Source organism: Ostrea edulis, chromosome 2, assembly GCF_947568905.1.
Source record: "Ostrea edulis chromosome 2, xbOstEdul1.1, whole genome shotgun sequence".
Lineage (NCBI taxonomy): Eukaryota > Metazoa > Mollusca > Bivalvia > Ostreida > Ostreidae > Ostrea > Ostrea edulis.
The window spans coordinates 21,060,657-21,079,684 of record NC_079165.1 but is presented as its reverse complement, the minus strand read 5'-3'; the positions used below and the strand labels follow the sequence as shown (position 1 = coordinate 21,079,684).

At 37.8% G+C, this 19,028-nt stretch overlaps 1 protein-coding gene across 4 annotated transcripts; it reads left to right on the top strand.

Moving 5' to 3' along the window:
- The first annotated feature begins 9,431 nt into the window (after nucleotides 1–9,431).
- LOC125662849 (uncharacterized) lies at nucleotides 9,432–16,739 on the top strand. Of its 4 annotated transcripts, XM_056156392.1 has the most exons (3): nucleotides 9,432–9,660; nucleotides 11,365–11,752; nucleotides 13,903–16,739. In XM_056156392.1, the coding sequence occupies exons 2-3, from the start codon at nucleotides 11,374–11,376 to the stop codon at nucleotides 14,520–14,522; spliced, it is 999 nt and encodes a 332-aa protein (XP_056012367.1). In that variant the 5' UTR covers nucleotides 9,432–9,660; nucleotides 11,365–11,373; the 3' UTR covers nucleotides 14,523–16,739. The 4 variants fall into 4 exon arrangements, with proteins under 4 accessions (XP_056012367.1, XP_056012366.1, XP_048751160.2 ...); XM_056156391.1 differs by having other exon boundaries at nucleotides 9,433–11,752; XM_048895203.2 differs by having other exon boundaries at nucleotides 9,437–9,660; nucleotides 11,365–16,739.
- Nucleotides 16,740–19,028: the final 2,289 nt, after the last annotated feature.

The window sequence follows — 19,028 nt, the reverse complement described above, 5'->3', positions numbered from 1 at the left end:
ATACAAATACTCCGTAAATAAGAGTTTTCACTTGAAAACTGTGAGAGGAGTTCACCGGACAAATCTTGTACTCCCCATGTAATATTTCCTCAAACGAACTAAGCTGAACAACCTGTAATTTTCTCAAACATTTGAGAAAATCAAAATACTTGCCACCTGCCCATCTTCAGTACTCATACAAACAATCGCTAAAGCAAGATGGTCTTTACATGAACAATTACGGGAGGAGATCGCCGGAAAAATTATGTACCATCTATATAACAATTTTGAAATAGAGGGACAAACTCCTGCAAGATATGTTAAATGCGATCAAAATTGCAACATGATCTAGAGTGATCCACAAAGAAGCTACATAGGAAGATTCAGCTTGATATGTGAGAGAAATGAAATTAGAAACAGAAAACTCAGAACGGGCGGACGTACAGACGTCGCTGTGCCATAACAGATCGGACAGAGGAACAGGTCAGATAACCACAAAATGCATGATATTGGTTTTTCAAACTGATCAATAGATTTTTTGAATGGGTTGGAAATTCGTTGTTATTTCGAACACAATATTTAAGAAAAAATCATTTTTAATTATCATTTTAGCTTTAAGGTGCCACATGGGCTAAAAGAATAAAATACGAAAACTCGGGAAATGATGTAGAAATGACGATGTCTGAGGAAAAGAAAGAAAGTGACGATGTGCGCAAAGGGGAAGAGAATGGTGAAGGTACATACTGCAACTAGAGCATTTACAAAGATTACCAAGATCCTGCTCTGAATTGAAATAATACATGCTATTGTGACCTTGACTTTTGACTTCAATATTTGTCTGCTTTTACCTTCACCTACATGTAATTTTGTACCTAATTTAAAGACTTGATAAACTACTAAGGAGTTATTGTGTCATATAATCCAAAAGTGATTTTCTCACCCAATCTCTTTACTTTTTACCTCGTGACCTCAAGAGGAATGGATGTTTGTTGTTGTTGTTGTTGTTTTAATATAATACAGGGACTGTTAATATTTTGTTAAATTATCAACACACACAAATCCTAATTGACAAACAGGCGGACATCAATACATACAGTGGCTGTAGCATTCCCGATGCAGGGTAGTAGTTAAAAAAATAAAGTTATTCAAAACAGCAATAATACCCCCCTTCACGAAATAACCCACCAACAACCAACCAAAATGATATAGTAAAATTGAACAGAAACAAAACCCAAAGCCTTCACCCATTGTGACACTACATTCTTCAAAGTTTGTCACGGGGGATAGAAATATCCAAATTTAAGTTCATTTGATTAAGGAGGAATACTAAACCAGAGAAATGATATGGATGAAAAGTGAAGGATATGTACAACAATATTTTGAAATTGAAAACTTTCAAATTTACTTCATTTAGGAAAAAAATAATGCAGTTTTCGTAGAAAGAAATCTGGAGGAAAATTAAAACCCTTGCTGGACTTGAACCCGCGATCTACAGTTCAGCAGTCAATGCGGTAACCTACTTAGCTACCCAGCTGGGTAATCAAATCTAAAAGAAATATACAAATATTGCTCATATTTATATTTCCATATAAGTTTAAAAGGAAGTCAGCCATTATGACGATGAAGAGTTACCTATCTGATTCGATGATTAAAAGAAACTTCAATATATTTCAGGTGAGACAATAGAAGTGATAGACGATGCAAGCGATAATAGACCAACGTGGAGACGGTGGGTGGATCAGATTTGTGGAATGCCCACCCAAAGTCATAGCCAAGACGATCCTCATATAGGCGCGAGTATATTTGAAAGAAAATCCAAAATGGCGGACAATTCTGAACGTGAATGCCGCTGTGGGTCTCATTCTGACCGCGTTTCTGTACGGCTTTTATCATTAACTTTGTAAAATGTTGTGACGTAGCTCTGTATAAATAGAACCACTGTCTGAGTGTTATCAGCATGCATACCCATACAATAATTGTATCTAAATTGATTAGAGAACATTTCGTCAGTGGGAGTAGCACAGGGACAGGTCGGGGATTACCCATTGCTGCATGTGCATTAATTCTACGGAGATTGTAGCTCTTGAATCACATGCGTTTGTCTGTTTCATAATCCGACTGCGTGGAGGCTGTGGTCTATTTTTAAAAGTATGCTGTTTGAAACACTGATGTAGAATACTCAAGTACAGGGATCAAAGCTTTCACAGTATCTCCGACCCAATCGATATGTAACTTCTGTGTATTTGAACGGTTTTAAAATTAATAATTGATATACATATCTATGTATCTCCGACACGAGAACGACTCCTTTTTGTTTCGTAGAATTAATGCTTTTATTTAGGGGCCTGGGGTGGGAAATTGAATTTCTTATACTGTACTTAAAATTAAATGAAATAGAATTGAACATGTTTCTTTTATCGTCTCCAAGTGTACGATTATATTTGGTTGAAATATACTGTGCTATGCAAGGTGAAGATAACGAACAGCGATCAATCTCATAACTCCTACAAGCAATACAAAATAGATAGTTGGGCAAACACGGACCCCAGGACACACCAGAGGTGGGATCAGGTGCCTAGGAGGAGTAAGCATCCCCTGTTGACCGGTCACACCCGCCGTGAGCCCCATATCCTGATCAGGTAAACGGAGTTATCCGCAGTCAAAATCAGTGTGCCAAGAACGGCTTAACAATCGGTATGAAACACGTCAGACAGCATTTGACGTCTTCCCAAAATAATACCCGTCGCGGCAGATCAGTGGTTTGAACGTTGGCTTGGTGACCGGAAGGTTGTGAGTATAAACCCCGCTCGAACCATGACTGCGTCAAAAGAAGTGAAACTTGGTATTTTGGATTTAACCTAAAATCGGAGGTTCATTGTTGCGGCAGCCTAAAATTCACATAAAATTTCTTTTAGGTAGGTATTGTGATTTGTCATATGGGAATTCATCTGTATGGTGAAGTGAAAACGAGGATGTGAAGAGTCCCACACCAAAATCCTGTGAGATATATTCATGTGCGCAATGTGTGATGGCTTAGGGAAGTTGAAAAAAGGTCAACTCCTAAAATGACATGATCCTATCATTATAATTGAATCTAAAGCCCCTTTCACATGCGCTTTTTTTACATACAGTGTGCAAACTTTACAAATACGCTTTTGCATCTGGGTATAGTTTGGTGCCGTGAACGGGGGTGATGTGTACATGTAAATGAGTTCTTATACTTACATTGTTTAAAAAACTATAACACAATCCACATTAATCTGGGTTGCTACGAATTGCTAAGGATAAGAGTAAAATTTTTACACAAGATTTAAACATGAGTATTTTTACTCCTAGTACAAAATTTACATCTAGTAAGACACTGTGCAAATCAAATTTACACATGAATGAATTTACTTCTGGTGTAAAATTGCAAATTTTACACACATGTGCAAATTATCGTAATTGTTTATAAAACATGGCATGATTTTCTTTAAATTGCATCTTATTAGAAGTTCTAGTCAGTGACCCTGGTAAATTCAATTTTTAAAACATTATTTTGAATAGCACTTGAGCAGAAAACGAAGTTACATGATAAGGATATATGTCGATTTGATATATCCCTGTGAGCTCGATATCAAAGACACCACAGAGTCGTCGACTTCTGCTTCATGCTTGGATATTTTATTGAAAGTAGACACTAACGGCAAACTGACAACTCAACTCTATGACAAACGGGATGATTTCAGCTACTCCATCGTCAACTTCCCATATTTATGTAGCAATATTCCATTATCACCTCCATATGGTGTTTATATCTCTCAACTGATTCGATACGCAAGAGCTTGTTCTGCATATAGTCAGTTTTTAAATCGAGGTAAGCTACTGACAAACAAGTTGATGGTACAGGGGTTTCAACAATCTCGATTGAAGTCAGCATTTCGCAAATTCTATGGTCGTTAGTTTATAACGATCTAGTTCGTCAATACAACCTATCATTGGGTCAAATGCTGTCTGACGTGTTTCATACCGATTGTTAGGCCGTTCTTGTCACACTGATTTTGACTACGGATAACTCCGTTTACCTGATCAGGATATAGGGCTCACGGCGGATGTGACCGGTCGACAGGAGATGCTTACTCCTCCTAGGCACCTGATCCCACCTCTGGTGTGTCCAGGGGTCCATGTTTGCCCAACTATCTATTTTGTATTGCTTATAGGAGTTATGAGATTGACCACTGTTCGTTATCTTCGCCTTTCATCCATCTCATTCTTTGTCTTCAGAATACATCCAGATTGCTTGGAAAATTTATTTACACACAGTTTGCCAATGCAAGTGAACGCATCGCCAATCAATTACATTTACACAAGGAGTAAACTTTGCATAGCGTATTATGTACATATATAAGGTGTAAATGGGCGTATGTGAATATAGCATATTAAGTGCTTATGTTTACTAAAATTAACATTAATTAATTAGTCCGAATTTCCTCTATCAAATGTTCTAAATCGAAAACGTAATCATTTTCAGTGTATATCTTTGAAATTCTTTTGGGTACAGATTAATGTTCAATTTCAATGTTCGCAGTCGAGTTAGGTTAATTTATCTGACCTTGTGATGTTGACAGTGAAGAATGAACATATGATAGTAAGTAATAAATAATTGTTCCCTGACCTAGTTTGAGGCAAAGGTCCTACAAAATCTAGTAACACTCGACTAAAATGTTCTTCAAAAGCTGGAATTGGTTGGAGAGGGAGAGATGGAATTTTCTGATTAGGTTTACCTACAATCTGGCAAACGCGACAAGACTTGCAAAATTCAGAAACATGTTTTCTCAACCTAGGCCAATAAAAATGACTCAAAATCCTGTTACAAGTCTTATTGACACCCAAATGACCTGACATGGGTGTATCGTGAGCAATCTCACGATGTCAAAACGATATATCAAAGGGACGACTATCTGGTGAACGACACGCCATACCTCATCTGGTGGTGCATCAGAAGGTCGCCATTTTCGCATAAGGATCGGTTGGACAATATCAGGGTAAAAAAAAAGTCAAATTATCAATTTTAATTTCATGTCATTTAGAACTTCGGACTGTATTTTGAGGTCTGTACTAAGTATTGGATGCTTACTCCTCCTAGGCACCTGATCCCACCTCTGGTGTGTCCAGGGGTCCGTGTTTGCCCAACTATCTATTTTGTATTGCTTGTAGGAGTTATGAGATTGATCACTGTTCGTTATCTTCACCTTGCATTGGAATGATATAATCTCTGCTTCTGTAAGATACATATACTATGAAGTTTCAATTAAAAGCTTGGTAGTTATAGATATTAACTTTTTGCAGCTTGAAACGTGAACACATTTTAATAGTGAAGGATGAAAATGGCCATGAAGTTATGTACAGAACATTTCGAGTACAAAAAGGTAAATCACACACACATACACAAACATACACACACGATTGTACATAAATGTATTTAGTCAAACAATTGGAAGTTGATTGTGTGCATAATATGCTTGAAAACATGCACCTCGGCACATATTTACCATACACATATCACAACCATAAGCAATATCTCTTCTTTTGCCCCCTTGTGTGCACTATTTACACCGTCCACGCCTCTCTAATTTGATGCTCTGATGTCAGCTCAAACCAGCAGTTGTAATAGGTCGTTGTGTGTTTGCATACCTACACTTCTTTCTTTTGGAAAAGTCTGCAAGTAGACACATGACAATATCAAAATGGGTATGTTTTCTAGGTTTCACAACCCAAGGTGTCATCGTTCAAAGTAGAAAGGTATTAACCAGAGCCACTCCCTCCGTGGCCGAGTGGTTAGAGCATTGCGCTCAAAATCACACTGCCTCTCACCTCACGGGTTCGAATCCCGCTCGCGCCGGTAAGTGAAAAAGTTTCCCAGTTTACTTTCGGATCTCTTCCCAGGTACATTGTATCTGGGTTCTCTCTTCCAGCAATAAAAACTGGGCGCCACCATATAACTGATAAATTGTTGAGTTTGGCGATAAACATCAATCAATCAATCCGATATGAAATTCATAAAGTACCCCCAGTACTCTCTTAATTGTCGCCCACTTTGAGCGATACTGCTTGGCACGATCTACCCCATAGTAGTTTTCCTGGTAGGCAGCAACAGCAGGTGGTCGCTGTATCAACATAACACTCGACGGATGTGGTTGAACCTATATGAACCTGTGAAATAATACGCAAAGTGAAAACGGATATCATACCTTTTTCAGTGATATTGAGTTTCAAATGATGTATATCAAGATCATGAAAACCACGAAAAAGATTCAAATTAGCAGCTTACTGGTTCAGTATATTTCCATGTTCAGGTAATTGAATTGTCAAGCTACATGTATAGTTCCTCAATATTTCCTATAAAATGTGGGTTCTTCGGCTGTTGTGGGAATTTTTTGCAGTTTGTGCTGATCGTGCCATAAGCATAGATGCCATTAGCTTCAAGGTTTTGAAGTTAAGGAATCGATGTTTTAAAAATATCTACAATAGAATTCTTACTTAGAACTTACTAATTTTTTTAATTGTCAATAACTTTATTTTATTAATTACAGAATGAAAACTATTATTTCAGTAAGGTTTTTCTTATTTTTGATGGGTTTTTTATTCTTTGAAAATGATGTTTGTTTCAAATATTGAATCACAGAACATAATTAATCATGACAATATGTCAAATTCAAACGCGTACGTACCTGTCATAGGACAGGTGTTATCTTTTCCATTTTGATAGCTTAGAGAGATGTTTAACCACTCTTTCTCCAAGGTACTGTCCTTGCATTTTATGTTTTCTCAGATATATTTTATAATCATTGGTTCACACCTCATCCAAACCTTCCAGACAAAATCGAAAGCATATTGTTCAACACATGTAACAGTGACTCTAAGATAATTCTAGATTTTTTTTCTTTGACTATCTTGTCCTAAATTCGTTAATTTTCTAATATGATAGTTAGTATTGATAAATTCCTGAAATATCATCACTTTATATTCAGATCAAACATGTATTATGAAATATATACAAGACATTCAACTAATATGATGCATTACTGAACGAAATCAACCTTCAATCCTCGTTTAATAGGTTTTGAGGTGTATACTGTTTTGCAAAGCAATTGCCCTTCTTGAGTATAATCCCCTTGTCCATATTTTGAGTGTCCTTGCTTCACGAATTGTTGAAAAACTTGAATTTAAACACAATGCATCGGAATTCTATAAGTCAAGAGCACTGAATGTTGCATTTCCCGCACAACCCTAGTCTACTCTGAGACCAACCATCAGTTACATTGGCTCTTAATACTAATGAAACTAATGAGCAAGATGTAAACGATCGGACTGGAAAACGTGAGAATTCATGTCAAATTTACTAAGAATTGAAAATATGTATAACGGACATTATTGGAAAACGTGAACATGGTCACCACAGAGACATTGATTGTGTAGTTAAACTTATTAACCAGAACACTGACCACTGTATAAAGAAGGTTACTCAGGTGACTGAGATTTGTACTAAAAAAAATGGACAAGAAACTGATAAATGCAGAAGAAGCAAAACTCGAGTAAATCGAAAAGGAGCTGTTGAAATTAGCGAAACATCCGAAAGTTACAAGGAAAGACCAACAAAAGACTATTAGATTTAGAAGAAACAACAATCAACTGTCTTCAAAACCTGGGACAGGTACAGGACATGGGTACTATGCTTAACATCTCCAACGAAAAAATTCCAAAACAGATGAACAATCCCCTGTCATATTCAGTTGCTGCTGACAGCATCCATGTGAAGAACAATGGTAAATGCATAGGTATGCAAGAAATGGTGTTGGAAGAGCATCTAGACCAGACGTATTGTTGATTGGTACATCCAATATATGATTGCTTGATTGAATATTGTTTAACGTCCCTCTCGAGAATATTTCACTCATATGGAGACGTCACCACTGCCGGTGAAGGGCTGTAAAATTCAGGCCTATGATCGGCGCTTACGGTCTCTGAGCAGGGACGGATATTTATCGTGCCACACCTGCTGTGACACGGGGCCTCGGTTTTTGTACTCTCATCCGAAGGACCGCCCCATTTATTCGCCTCTTACGACAAGCAAGGGATACTGAGGACCTATTCTAATCCGGATCCCTACAGAAACAAATCACTGTGTACAGTGATCATAGCGATATGTTGATGAATGGTAATCCAAGTCCTGGATATCTGGCTGATGACAAATATCACCTCTCTACAAAAGGGATCTTGATATTGGCAGAAAAAAATTCAAGAAGTCGATACATAACAAGTTGAACTTTCCCCTTCCTGACCGTGGAAGATCCAAATTCTGCTGTAACAAAAGGGGACGCCGTCGTGGTTGCAGCTTCTCTGATCAACCTTAAAGTTCGCCATATTTCGTTACAACAAAAAGGAACACGATCGTGGTTGTGAATTTAATGATAAGCCTTAACTACTTCATAGGAAATATTTCATAAATTATGTAAAACTTTCCTTGAATAATTGTCATTTTTGCATGTTTGAATTTTTTGTAATGACCATATGTCTTTTGCTGTCACTGGTAAGGTAGCCACTACAAATTATATAGAGAATATACCAAATGAGAAAGTACAAATATCGAGAATTTAAACAAAATTTCTTAAGACAGTTAGAAACTTTGCATGCTGAAAACCCAAAATCGTACTGAAAATTGATTGAGAGACTTCAAGGAGTTGAAAAAATAACAACACAGATGTAATTGACCTATCAACATTTTACATTCACAACGTTTTCATTAAACAAAGGTTAAACCTTTATGGTAATTAAAAGTTAAATTTGCTTGAACCATTGTAGGAAAACAAGAAAACCTTAAGCTGAGTGATTGTGCCATTTATTGTGCAGATAAATGACAAGGAGTGAACAAAATCACATATAATATAGATTTACCTATAAAAATGTAAATTAATAGCTGGGATAAGGTCAAATGGTGAATAATTTAAACTTAGATATCTTACAGGGTGTCCGGGTAGCGCTCTCGCTTCTCACCGCTGCGACCCGAGTTCGATCCACGTGATCGGCAGTGGTTGTATGTGATAAAGTATGGCGGTCGCCCGCTCGGACACGTGGGTTTCCTCCGGGTACTTCGGTTTCCTCCCACATAAATGACCCCCTAGCGCAAACATCCGTGGATCAAAGGACCCCATTGGAAATAACCTTTCTAGCTTTCATGGGTTATCCTTGGTGTTTATGTATGTATGTTTGTATGTATGTATGTATATACCGAATAAACAATTATTTATAGGTTAATGATAGATCCGAATAAATAAGTTATTATTTAATACGAAGTGAAATAATAACTTTTATGTGACATGTCCATGTATTTTTCCTGTACTTATATGTTCCTATTTTTACATAGTTCTGTTGACATTATACTACACTGTTCAGGGTCTGGGTTTACCAAAGCTGCTGTTTGGATGTTTTAAACCAATCAGCGTGGAACCTTTCTACCATGTGATCATTGTTCTTTGTTCTACTAGAAGGAGAAGCCACGCAAAATTTTGCTACGAAAATTATTGTTATTATTTACTACCTACGAGGATTTTCATCGCAATTTTTCTATGTGTACAATGTGATGTGCGTATGCATTGAACTTTGCTCTGAGATTGGACGTTTTTGCTTGTTTTAGCTTGAACAGTGAGTTGTTTACTTTACACTTTTATTGTGACTGACACAGCGTCATGCCGTGCTTGCGTGACCGGTCTTGTATTTAGGTCACGGAGATGAGCCACAACATAGACAGCCCGGATTTTCTCCATTGTTGTTTATTTGGACATTCGTTTATGACCCGGTTGCAACGCTACATGGACTCGAGCCGGAATTTGAGTAATTTGAACCTAGATCAAGGACAGTTTCGTGTGGTAGTGCGTGCCCGTGGGGGTTTACGAATCGACCATGTACCCCGCTCACCGAATATGTTGTATTTTACAAACATTCCACACGTCTGTTTTATTCAGTTGGGGGAAAATGACATAGCCCGTGGGACTGTGGAGCAGATCTCTCGGGATCTTATCTCTCTGGCATCCTACATGCACCTCGGGATAGGAATCAAAACTGTCATCATTGGACAACTCTTCCGGCGTCAGCCATGGGCGTCATCAGCGGACTTCAATTTCAACACAAAAGTCGTGTCTATAAACTTGAGGTTAAAAGAGCGCTGTATGCGAGAAGAAGGGATATATTTCTGGCACCATAGGGGTTTTTGGAGGGACCTAACCTTCTTGTCCAGAGACGGTGTCCATTTGAATGACCGATCACCAAATAGTCATGTTGTGACCTCATCTCCGATGCACAAATTTTGGAGGAGTGTCCGCTCAGCAATTCTTCATTATAGACATACTTATACCTCACACTTCAGGCCAGTATAAATGTGGTATTATAATTCAAATTTGCATGTCTGACCTATTATGTAGTCGTACCTGACACTGATCGACGGTATATTAATCCTTTCAAGTAGACCTAGTACACAAATTAATTTCACTGAGCACGGGACCATACGTGCTCAGGATGTTGCATCATTTCATATATATTATGCTTACTAAACACGTGACTATATGTGTTTAGGATGTCGCACCATTTCATTTATGGTACATTTATGCTTATTAAACACGGGACCTTACGTGTTTAGGATGTTGCACCATTTCATTTATGGTACATAGTATGCTTACTGAGCACGGGACCATACGTGTTTAGAATGTGGCATCAATTCCTGTTATGCTTACTAAACACGGGACCATACGTGTTTTAGAATGTTGCATCACCTCATATTGAATATGATATTGGTATTCCAATGAGTACGGGACCATACGTGCTTGGGAAGTGGAATCATTTCATGTACGAATTGGTTTGTCAAACACAGGACCATATGTGTTTATGAAATGGCATCTTGTCATCTACTTGTACCATGTTGCTCTGAGCATAGCAATTTATGAGTTTATGTATTACATGGCTTTGTATTGGACAGCATGAGACATGCTGCTCATATGCTCTAAATATTAGGTCAGACTTGCATTACACCTTTTTATATTGTCTCTTCCGTCTGCCAATACAGATATATGCAAGCTTACTTTGGCTTCTCCTTTGAATTAAAGCGTTTACTGGGCAGTGATATGCAGGAGACTGGCATATCATTATTGTTTACAATGCGCTAGCTAATTGCGTGATGTTAATGGCATTTGATCAGTTTGCCTTTTATTGATTTAAAGAGTATCTTGTGTATCTCATTATGCCTTCATAAAGACAAAATTTTATGGCTATCTGTATAGTCTTTTCACAGATTTCTTTTCTCCACAGCTTGGGTTACTACATGACTTAACTAATGCTCAGTAGTATGTTTCCTAGGTCTCAGGGATGCCACCAAAACGACCCAAGAGAACCGGTTCGGTTACCACGTCAAAGAAAGCAAGGAGAACATCCCGATCAAGTTCTGCGACCGCTACAGAAGCAGCCGAGCATGTCAATGATGGGTCCAACACAGCTACAGGTACCTCAGGTTCTCCATCCCAGGACCAGGCGATTGATTATGACAGACTGGCAAGTGCAATTTTAAGACAATCTTCGCCTCATTCCGCATTGGACCAATTTCCTAATACCCTTGCCAGTGGGGAAAATACGACTCCCTCATCAGCAGCGGAAATCTCTTCTCCGGCTGTGACTCCTCAGATTGCAGGACTGCAAGCACCTAGTACCACCACTAACATTGGCACCTTGGTAGACCAAGTCTTTTTAGGTGAGCCAGCAGGGCAAACAAACCCCGAATATGGTAATGCTAATGTTATCCTTTATGATGGTGTACCGTTAGGCTCCTCATTATCCTTCAAAACTAAATCAAAGATTTGGAATAATGAGTATATTGACTTCCGTCAATTGTTACATGCAAGAGAGGAACCACTATCTCTCACTATTTCTACTGGTGTCATTAATCTGCACCAAACCCCACGGTACAAAAACCCCATTTCAGTATCTCAATGGACGGATGCCTTTTTGGTGTTTACATCCGTTTACATTGAAAAGTTCCCTCATCAAGCCCCACACCTCCTCAAGTATGCCCACATGATACGCGAGATACAACGCTTACATGGGGATAATGCTTTCAGGTCTTACGATGAACAGTTTCGTAAACTTAAAGAATCTGTTAATGTTCCCTGGCAGAACCCAATCCAGGAATTACGTTTAAGAGCTGCTACTCTCCCCAAAACGTATAACAAACCATCACAGAATCAGTCCTTTCGAGGTAAATTCTGTTTTCAATACAACAAAGGTGACCAGTGTACCAGAAACCCCTGCTCCTTTAGACACAGCTGTATGCAGTGTAAAGGAAATCACCCAAAATCAAAATGCTCGGATTCATCAAAATCCCAGTATTCCTACCACAAGTCTTCCAACCCCAGTCAAAATAGAAGAATTGATTAAGTTTTTGGGGGGTTACGACTTGGAAAAACTTAAAATCCTAAAAAACGGGTTCTCATTTGGCTTTCATTTAGGTTGTCAGAATCTTCCATATTCCACCACTTCTAGAAATCACAGTAGTGCTTATGAACATCAGTCAGTAATTGAACAATTCATTGCCCAAGGAATAGAGAGTAACCGCATTGCTGGTCCATTCTCTTCTCCTCCCTTTGAACCTTTCATAGCATCTCCTCTGGGTGTTGTCCCAAAATCTGATCCAGGCAAATTTAGAGTTATACATGACCTCTCTTTTCCAAAAAATAATTCAGTAAATTCTATGTTACCCCCTGAAAAATCCACTGTACAATATGACTCCATTGATGTTGTCACTGACCTTGTAAAATTTTTCGGTGAGGGTTCTTTAATGGCTAAAGCTGATATTCAGGATGCTTTTCGAATCATACCAATTCACCCAGACGACTACAAATTATTAGGGTTTCCTGGCAAGGTCATTACTACTATGACAGATGCCTTCCCATGGGTGCATCCAGTTCATGCCAAATATTCGAATCCCTCAGCTGTAGTTTACAATGGTCTATGTGTGAAAAGTTAGGGGCTTTAGGTATGTCGCATATGTTAGATGACTTCTTTTTTATTAGGTCAAAAAATTCCAATACGTGTAATAGGGATTTAAACAATTTTCTTAGTCTTTGTGAGAAAACGGGTATTCCAATCAAAAAAGAAAAAACACATCCTCCAACCACTTGTCTGATTATTTATGGGATAGAAGTGGATTCAATATCGATGGAATGTAGGTTACCGGAACCCAAACTTGTCAAGATAAGAGATCAGTTGCAAAGAACAAAGAAAAGGAAAAAGATCACTCTCAAGCAATTACAATCATTAATAGGTCTTCTCAATTTTGCCTGTTTAATTGTGGTCCCTGGGCGTGCTTTTTTACGTAGACTTATCGACCTAACCTGTGGAGTTAGAAACCCCTCCTTTTTCATTCGCTTAAACTCCGAGGCTAGAGCGGACCTACATATGTGGTCCTACTTCGTGGATAATTACAACGGTAAATCAGTCATCTTACCGGATCTGTGACATTCTTCAGATAAAGAACTATTGTTCACAGATGCGTCGGGTTCAGTAGGATTTGCAGCGGTCTTGGGCACTGAATGGTTTGCTTTGGGTTGGGAGGCAGCAAACGATTTAGCCAATCATCAAATAGCAATAAAAGAGCTTTTCCCGATTGTGTTGGCACTTGAACTTTGGGGCACCATGCTCTCAAACAAGAAAATTTTATTTATGACTGATAACTCGGCAGTGGTACATGCAATAAACAAGCAATCTTGTAAGGAAAAAACACTTATGAAACTCATTCGACGACTCGTCCTCACATCCCTTACTCATAACATCTTTTTTAAGGCAAAACATATTGCTGGTAAGAAAAACACATTAGCAGATCATCTTTCGCGTTTCAAATTTCAGGAAGCATTCACAATAGCTCCACATCTGAATCAACAGCAGACACAAGTGCCAAAAGACCTTTTGAGCATATGAGTCCAATCTGTAGGAAGTTATTGGCTGCTGCCCTATCTACATCGACAGTTGTTGCATACCGCCGCAGCTGGCAACTGCTCCTATCTTGGAAAACTGATATAACCTTTCCCATTTCAGTTACTGATATATGCAATTTCATTGGCTATTTGTTTTCCAGCAACTATTCCTCTAGTAGTATAGCTTCACACATATCAGCTGTTAGTTACGTCCACAAAGTACTGAATGTCACTGACCCTACTCAGGCCTTTGTGACCAAAAAGATTATCAAGGGTTGCCAGGCATTGGGTCCAACAAAAGATACTCGTCTCTCTATTACTGCTGACATTCTACAGCAGTTGTTAAATGCCCTAAATCACACTGTAACCCAGTATTTTCTTAGGATTATGCTACGTGCACTTTTCCTGCTAGCTTTTCATGCCTTCTTGAGACTTGGGGAGATTACAGCTAAATCGGTCAAATCCAGTAAACATCTTTTACAACGCCCGGACATAAGCTTCGAATATCAGGGTACTACTTTGTCAGGGGTTCAATTAATCATGAGGGAGTAAAAGACTAACAAGCATCATACTCCTTTAGTTATTTCCCTTCAGTCGGCTACCGATTCAGCTTATTGTCCAGTCCAAGCCTTGTTCACCTACCTGCAGTTCTTCAATCACAGGGTAGGTCCTCTATTCCAAACTATGGATGGCTTACCTGTCACATATTCAAAAGTTACTTCATACCTGAAAACCGCTATCCAGTTCATTGGCCTTGACCCAAACAATTTCAAGGGACATAGTTTTAGGATTGGCGCTGCCACACATGCTGCCTCTTTAGGTTACTCGCAAAACATTATTCAAAAACTAGGCAGGTGGAATTCCGATGCATTCCGTCGGTACATTCGCATACATTCCTTCAGGATTTAAGTATATATCTCAACTAGACATACATGTATTCAATACGAGACAAGGCTGTCTGTGGTTCATGTACTCTCCCCTACATAAAACACGCCGGTTATCGCATGTTTCATACAGTTTAGAAGTAGTCTACTGTAGGCACATGCCTCTGTTTTCAAATACTGTGCAGAAGTAGTCTGCGGTATAAGGTCAATTCCCGTAGTTTTCAAATACTGTGCAGAAGTAGTCTGTGGTATAAGGTCAATCCCCCAGTTTATTCTATGCCTAGTTTCTTGCATGACACCTCAATACTGGTCAGAAGTAGTCTGCTGTACATGTATTTATGTCCTTATCATAAGTTATCTCCATCCCAAGTCGCGCTCATCACCCGGCATGACAGAAGCGGTCTGTTGCCTCAATGCCTTTCGTCAAGACTTTTTTGCTCCAGAGGGGTTTAATTTAGGATTTTGTTAATAATTTTTCTTATTTTAGTCGTTTGCCCTGCTGGTTGTCGTGTTGTATCCTAAGTGATATTTGGGACACTGTCGTGATAATTTTGTTTTCTTTTGTGATGTACATAGTGTTTTTACTGTTTAGGTTGATAACACATTTATATCTATATAGTTTTTCTTTTGTACATAGATGCTTACTTTTCAACTGAGAAGTTCTTTTTTCATTTTGCCAAGTCGCCTTTGGGTGGGTGGATCCAATATGCTATTGGATTTGTGGCCTGTAGTTTTTACATTACCCACCTTTTTTGTGGACAGGCAGGTTGTGTTGTTTAGATAACAGATTAGTTGATTCTCATATAATTTTATGTGATGTTTGTTGGGGGTCATGTTTTTGGCCCCCATATATCTTTATGTTAGATTTTGCTGGGGGTCAGATTGCACAATACTTATCCAAAGACGTTTACCAATGTTTTCTAGTCTTTTCTGACCCCCATTATTTTGTCAAGTTTCATTTTCGTCATTTTATTAATAAATGACATTTTTTCAATTCAACACTGTGTTACTGGTTCTGCCTGTCATGCCAAAAAACAAGCCTAGTCTACTTGGCAAGGTTAAGCTGAGGCTAACGGAACATAAATAAGTTATTATTTAATACGAAGTGAAATAATAACTTTTATGTGACATGTCCATGTATTTTTCATGTACTTATATGTTCCTATTTTTACATAGTTCTGTTGACATTATACTACACTGTTCAGGGTCTGGGTTTACCCAAGCTGCTGTTTGGATGTTTTAAACCAATCAGAGTGGAACCTTTCTACCATGTGATCATTGTTCTTTGTTCTACTAGAAGGAGAAGCCACACAAAATTTTGCTACGAAAATTATTGTTACCCACCATCCAACCCCAGTACTACCTCCTTTGTAATTGTTTTCTGCCTGTATTGTTCCATTACCCACCTGCCTGTAGTTTTTACATTACCCACCTTTTTGTGGACAGGCAGGTTGTGTTGTTTAGATAACAGATTAGTTGATTCTCATATAATTTTATGTGATGTTTGTTGGGGGTCATGTTATTGGCCCCCATATATCTTTATGTTAGATTTTGCTGGGGGTCAGATTGCATAATACTTATCCAAAGACGTTTACCAATGTTTTCTAGTCTTTTCTGACCCCCATTATTTTGTCAAGTTTCTGGACAGGCAGGTTGTGTTGTTTAGATAACAGATTAGTTGATTCTCATATAATATTATGTGATGTTTGTTGGGGGTCATGTTTTTGGCCCCCATATATCTTTATGTTAGATTTTGCTGGGGGTCAGATTGCATAATACTTATCCAAAGACGTTTACCAATGTTTTCTAGTCTTTTCTGACCCCCATTATTTTGTCAAGTTTCATTTTCGTCATTTTATTAATAAATGACATTTTTTCAATTCAACACTGTGTTACTGGTTCTGCCTGTCATGCCAAAAACAAGCCTAGTCTACTTGGCAAGGTTAAGCTGAGGCTAACGGAACATAAATATTTATTTTATTTACATTGCAAATTAGTGCTTATCCCAGGTATTGTTATAAAATGATTACAATGTGTAACAAGGTGGCGTACACAAAAAGGCGCCACCAATATCTTATTAAAACGACAAAATTAAAAATTCTTTGAAAATTGAAAATCAGAAAGTGTACAATCTCAGAGTGGAAATCGGATTTACAAGAATAGCAAGCGCACTAATTTTATATGATAGAGATAATAAGGCTAAAGTTGAAACAAAAAGAAGGGTGAACTTTGCGAACAACAAGCGTATTCATGATTGGGCACTGGTCACGAATCGGGAGTCTAAAATCCGCATTGATGGTACCCGTAGTTACAATATATACAGTACCGTACTAAAACACTGTCCACAATATTTAGAATTAAAGACAAATATATAGATCATACTTCAAAGGATATTTAATCAAAATTATCATCAGAGTTTGTTTCACAGGCAGCATCATGTATATCAGACATTAAACGGTTTTTAACACATATATAATTACACTGATGCCTGGAGCACCTAAGGTACCAAATGACACTGCACTGTATGTAAAACGTATACGGTACCAATTTTGATGCACCAGATGCGCATTTCGACAAATAATGTCTCTTCAGTGATGCTCAACCGAAATGTATATAACATTTACAACCTACTGGTACTAATATACCAAATATAATAAAGGCATCAGTTCTCGCCTCTTTTGGTACAACTCTGGGGCCGATATTACAGTTACATGCGATTAAATTTCCCAACAAATACATATTGGACAGAAACAGACACTTGATTTGTTTTTGTACTGAACTGTACTTCACTGTGCCTTTTAGACTGTCTACACTGATTGCATATTAGGCTTTTGTCATGATCTCTTCAAGTAACTTCTTTAAGCATTGTTGAAATTGATCTCTTTGACTTTCCTTCAAGTTGTCGTCTACATAAACAACATCCATACTTCACAGTAGGCCCCATACTTGTTTACATTTATTCACTAGCCGCATGTTGGAAACAATTACTTGTGATCGTCATTAAGACTGCATGCTATGAGTAAAACTTAGCATAAAATGTCAGAGACAAATAATTATGGGAAGTCTAGTAACTCATAAGAAAAAAAATAAGTAGGAAATATTGGTATTCGAACCAAAGATATACAATCTGGGACTGTCCAAAAATTCACTGAGGCTGTCTTTATACATCTTCAGCTATCCCATGAATAATTTCCAAATTTCAAGCTATATAAAGGTACCCGACATGGACATGGAAATTTTCTTGATAATACGACAAAAGTTATACACAAGAAGTAAGTTTTTTTTCATAGAGTGAGTAAGTCTCCATACTTTTATTTTCAAAACATTTTACACCTGAACATGTACTGACATATTTTACTGAATTTACAATAGAGACTTGGCCCACTCTACATGAAAATCTGCTTGGAAATGTCGAATTTACTGTTATTTTGTGCGTTTTTCGCGTATATTGGTTTTAAATAGGATTTTTTCAATATTCCTTTGAAAAGGGCATATCAAAAAAGCATTTTTGGGAACTATGGATTGTTTTAACTAGAATGCAATTTTTTTTTTCTGGAGTTGCAATTTTAACTTTGATATGTCCTTCTGTGGGTTTTCGGCTCGAAAGAGTCATCCATCTTCTTTCCACAATCAGAATTATATATGGGAGGAGGAAGGGAGGTGCTTTCACCGGATTTCATTATTTGGAATTCGATCCCGATCTAAGCTTAATCCGATCTTAATACAACAAATAAGGATAATAGCAAAATATAAATTATTATGCAATTACAATGTAAAAAGCTTGCATATCAACCATTTTAAGAGACATAACATTTTATTTATGACCTGAACTAACCCTAACCATATTTCAACCGATTACATGATATTCTTAGTGAGTTGGAAAAAGAAAAATGCTTTAATGACTTGGACAAACATATATCCATATTAGAAATATCAAATGATATTTCAAAAATAAAAGTAGGGAAAGTTCCAGGCTTAGACAAAATTTCAAACTACATGATTAGATATGGTCAGACCCTTCTGTTGCCGTGCTTGTACAACATCTGTGACAGTTGTCTATAACTTATGGCCATTATCCTAAACCACGGTCTTCAGGCTACATTACTCCTATCCACACAAGTAATGACATTAACGATCCTAACAATTATAGAGGAATAACGGTTACAAATACGGC

Excerpts from the sequence above, each read along its gene's own strand:
- LOC125662849 (XM_048895203.2), top strand. The coding sequence starts at position 11,374 with ATGCCACCAAAACGACCCAAGAGAACCGGTTCGGTTACCACGTCAAAG.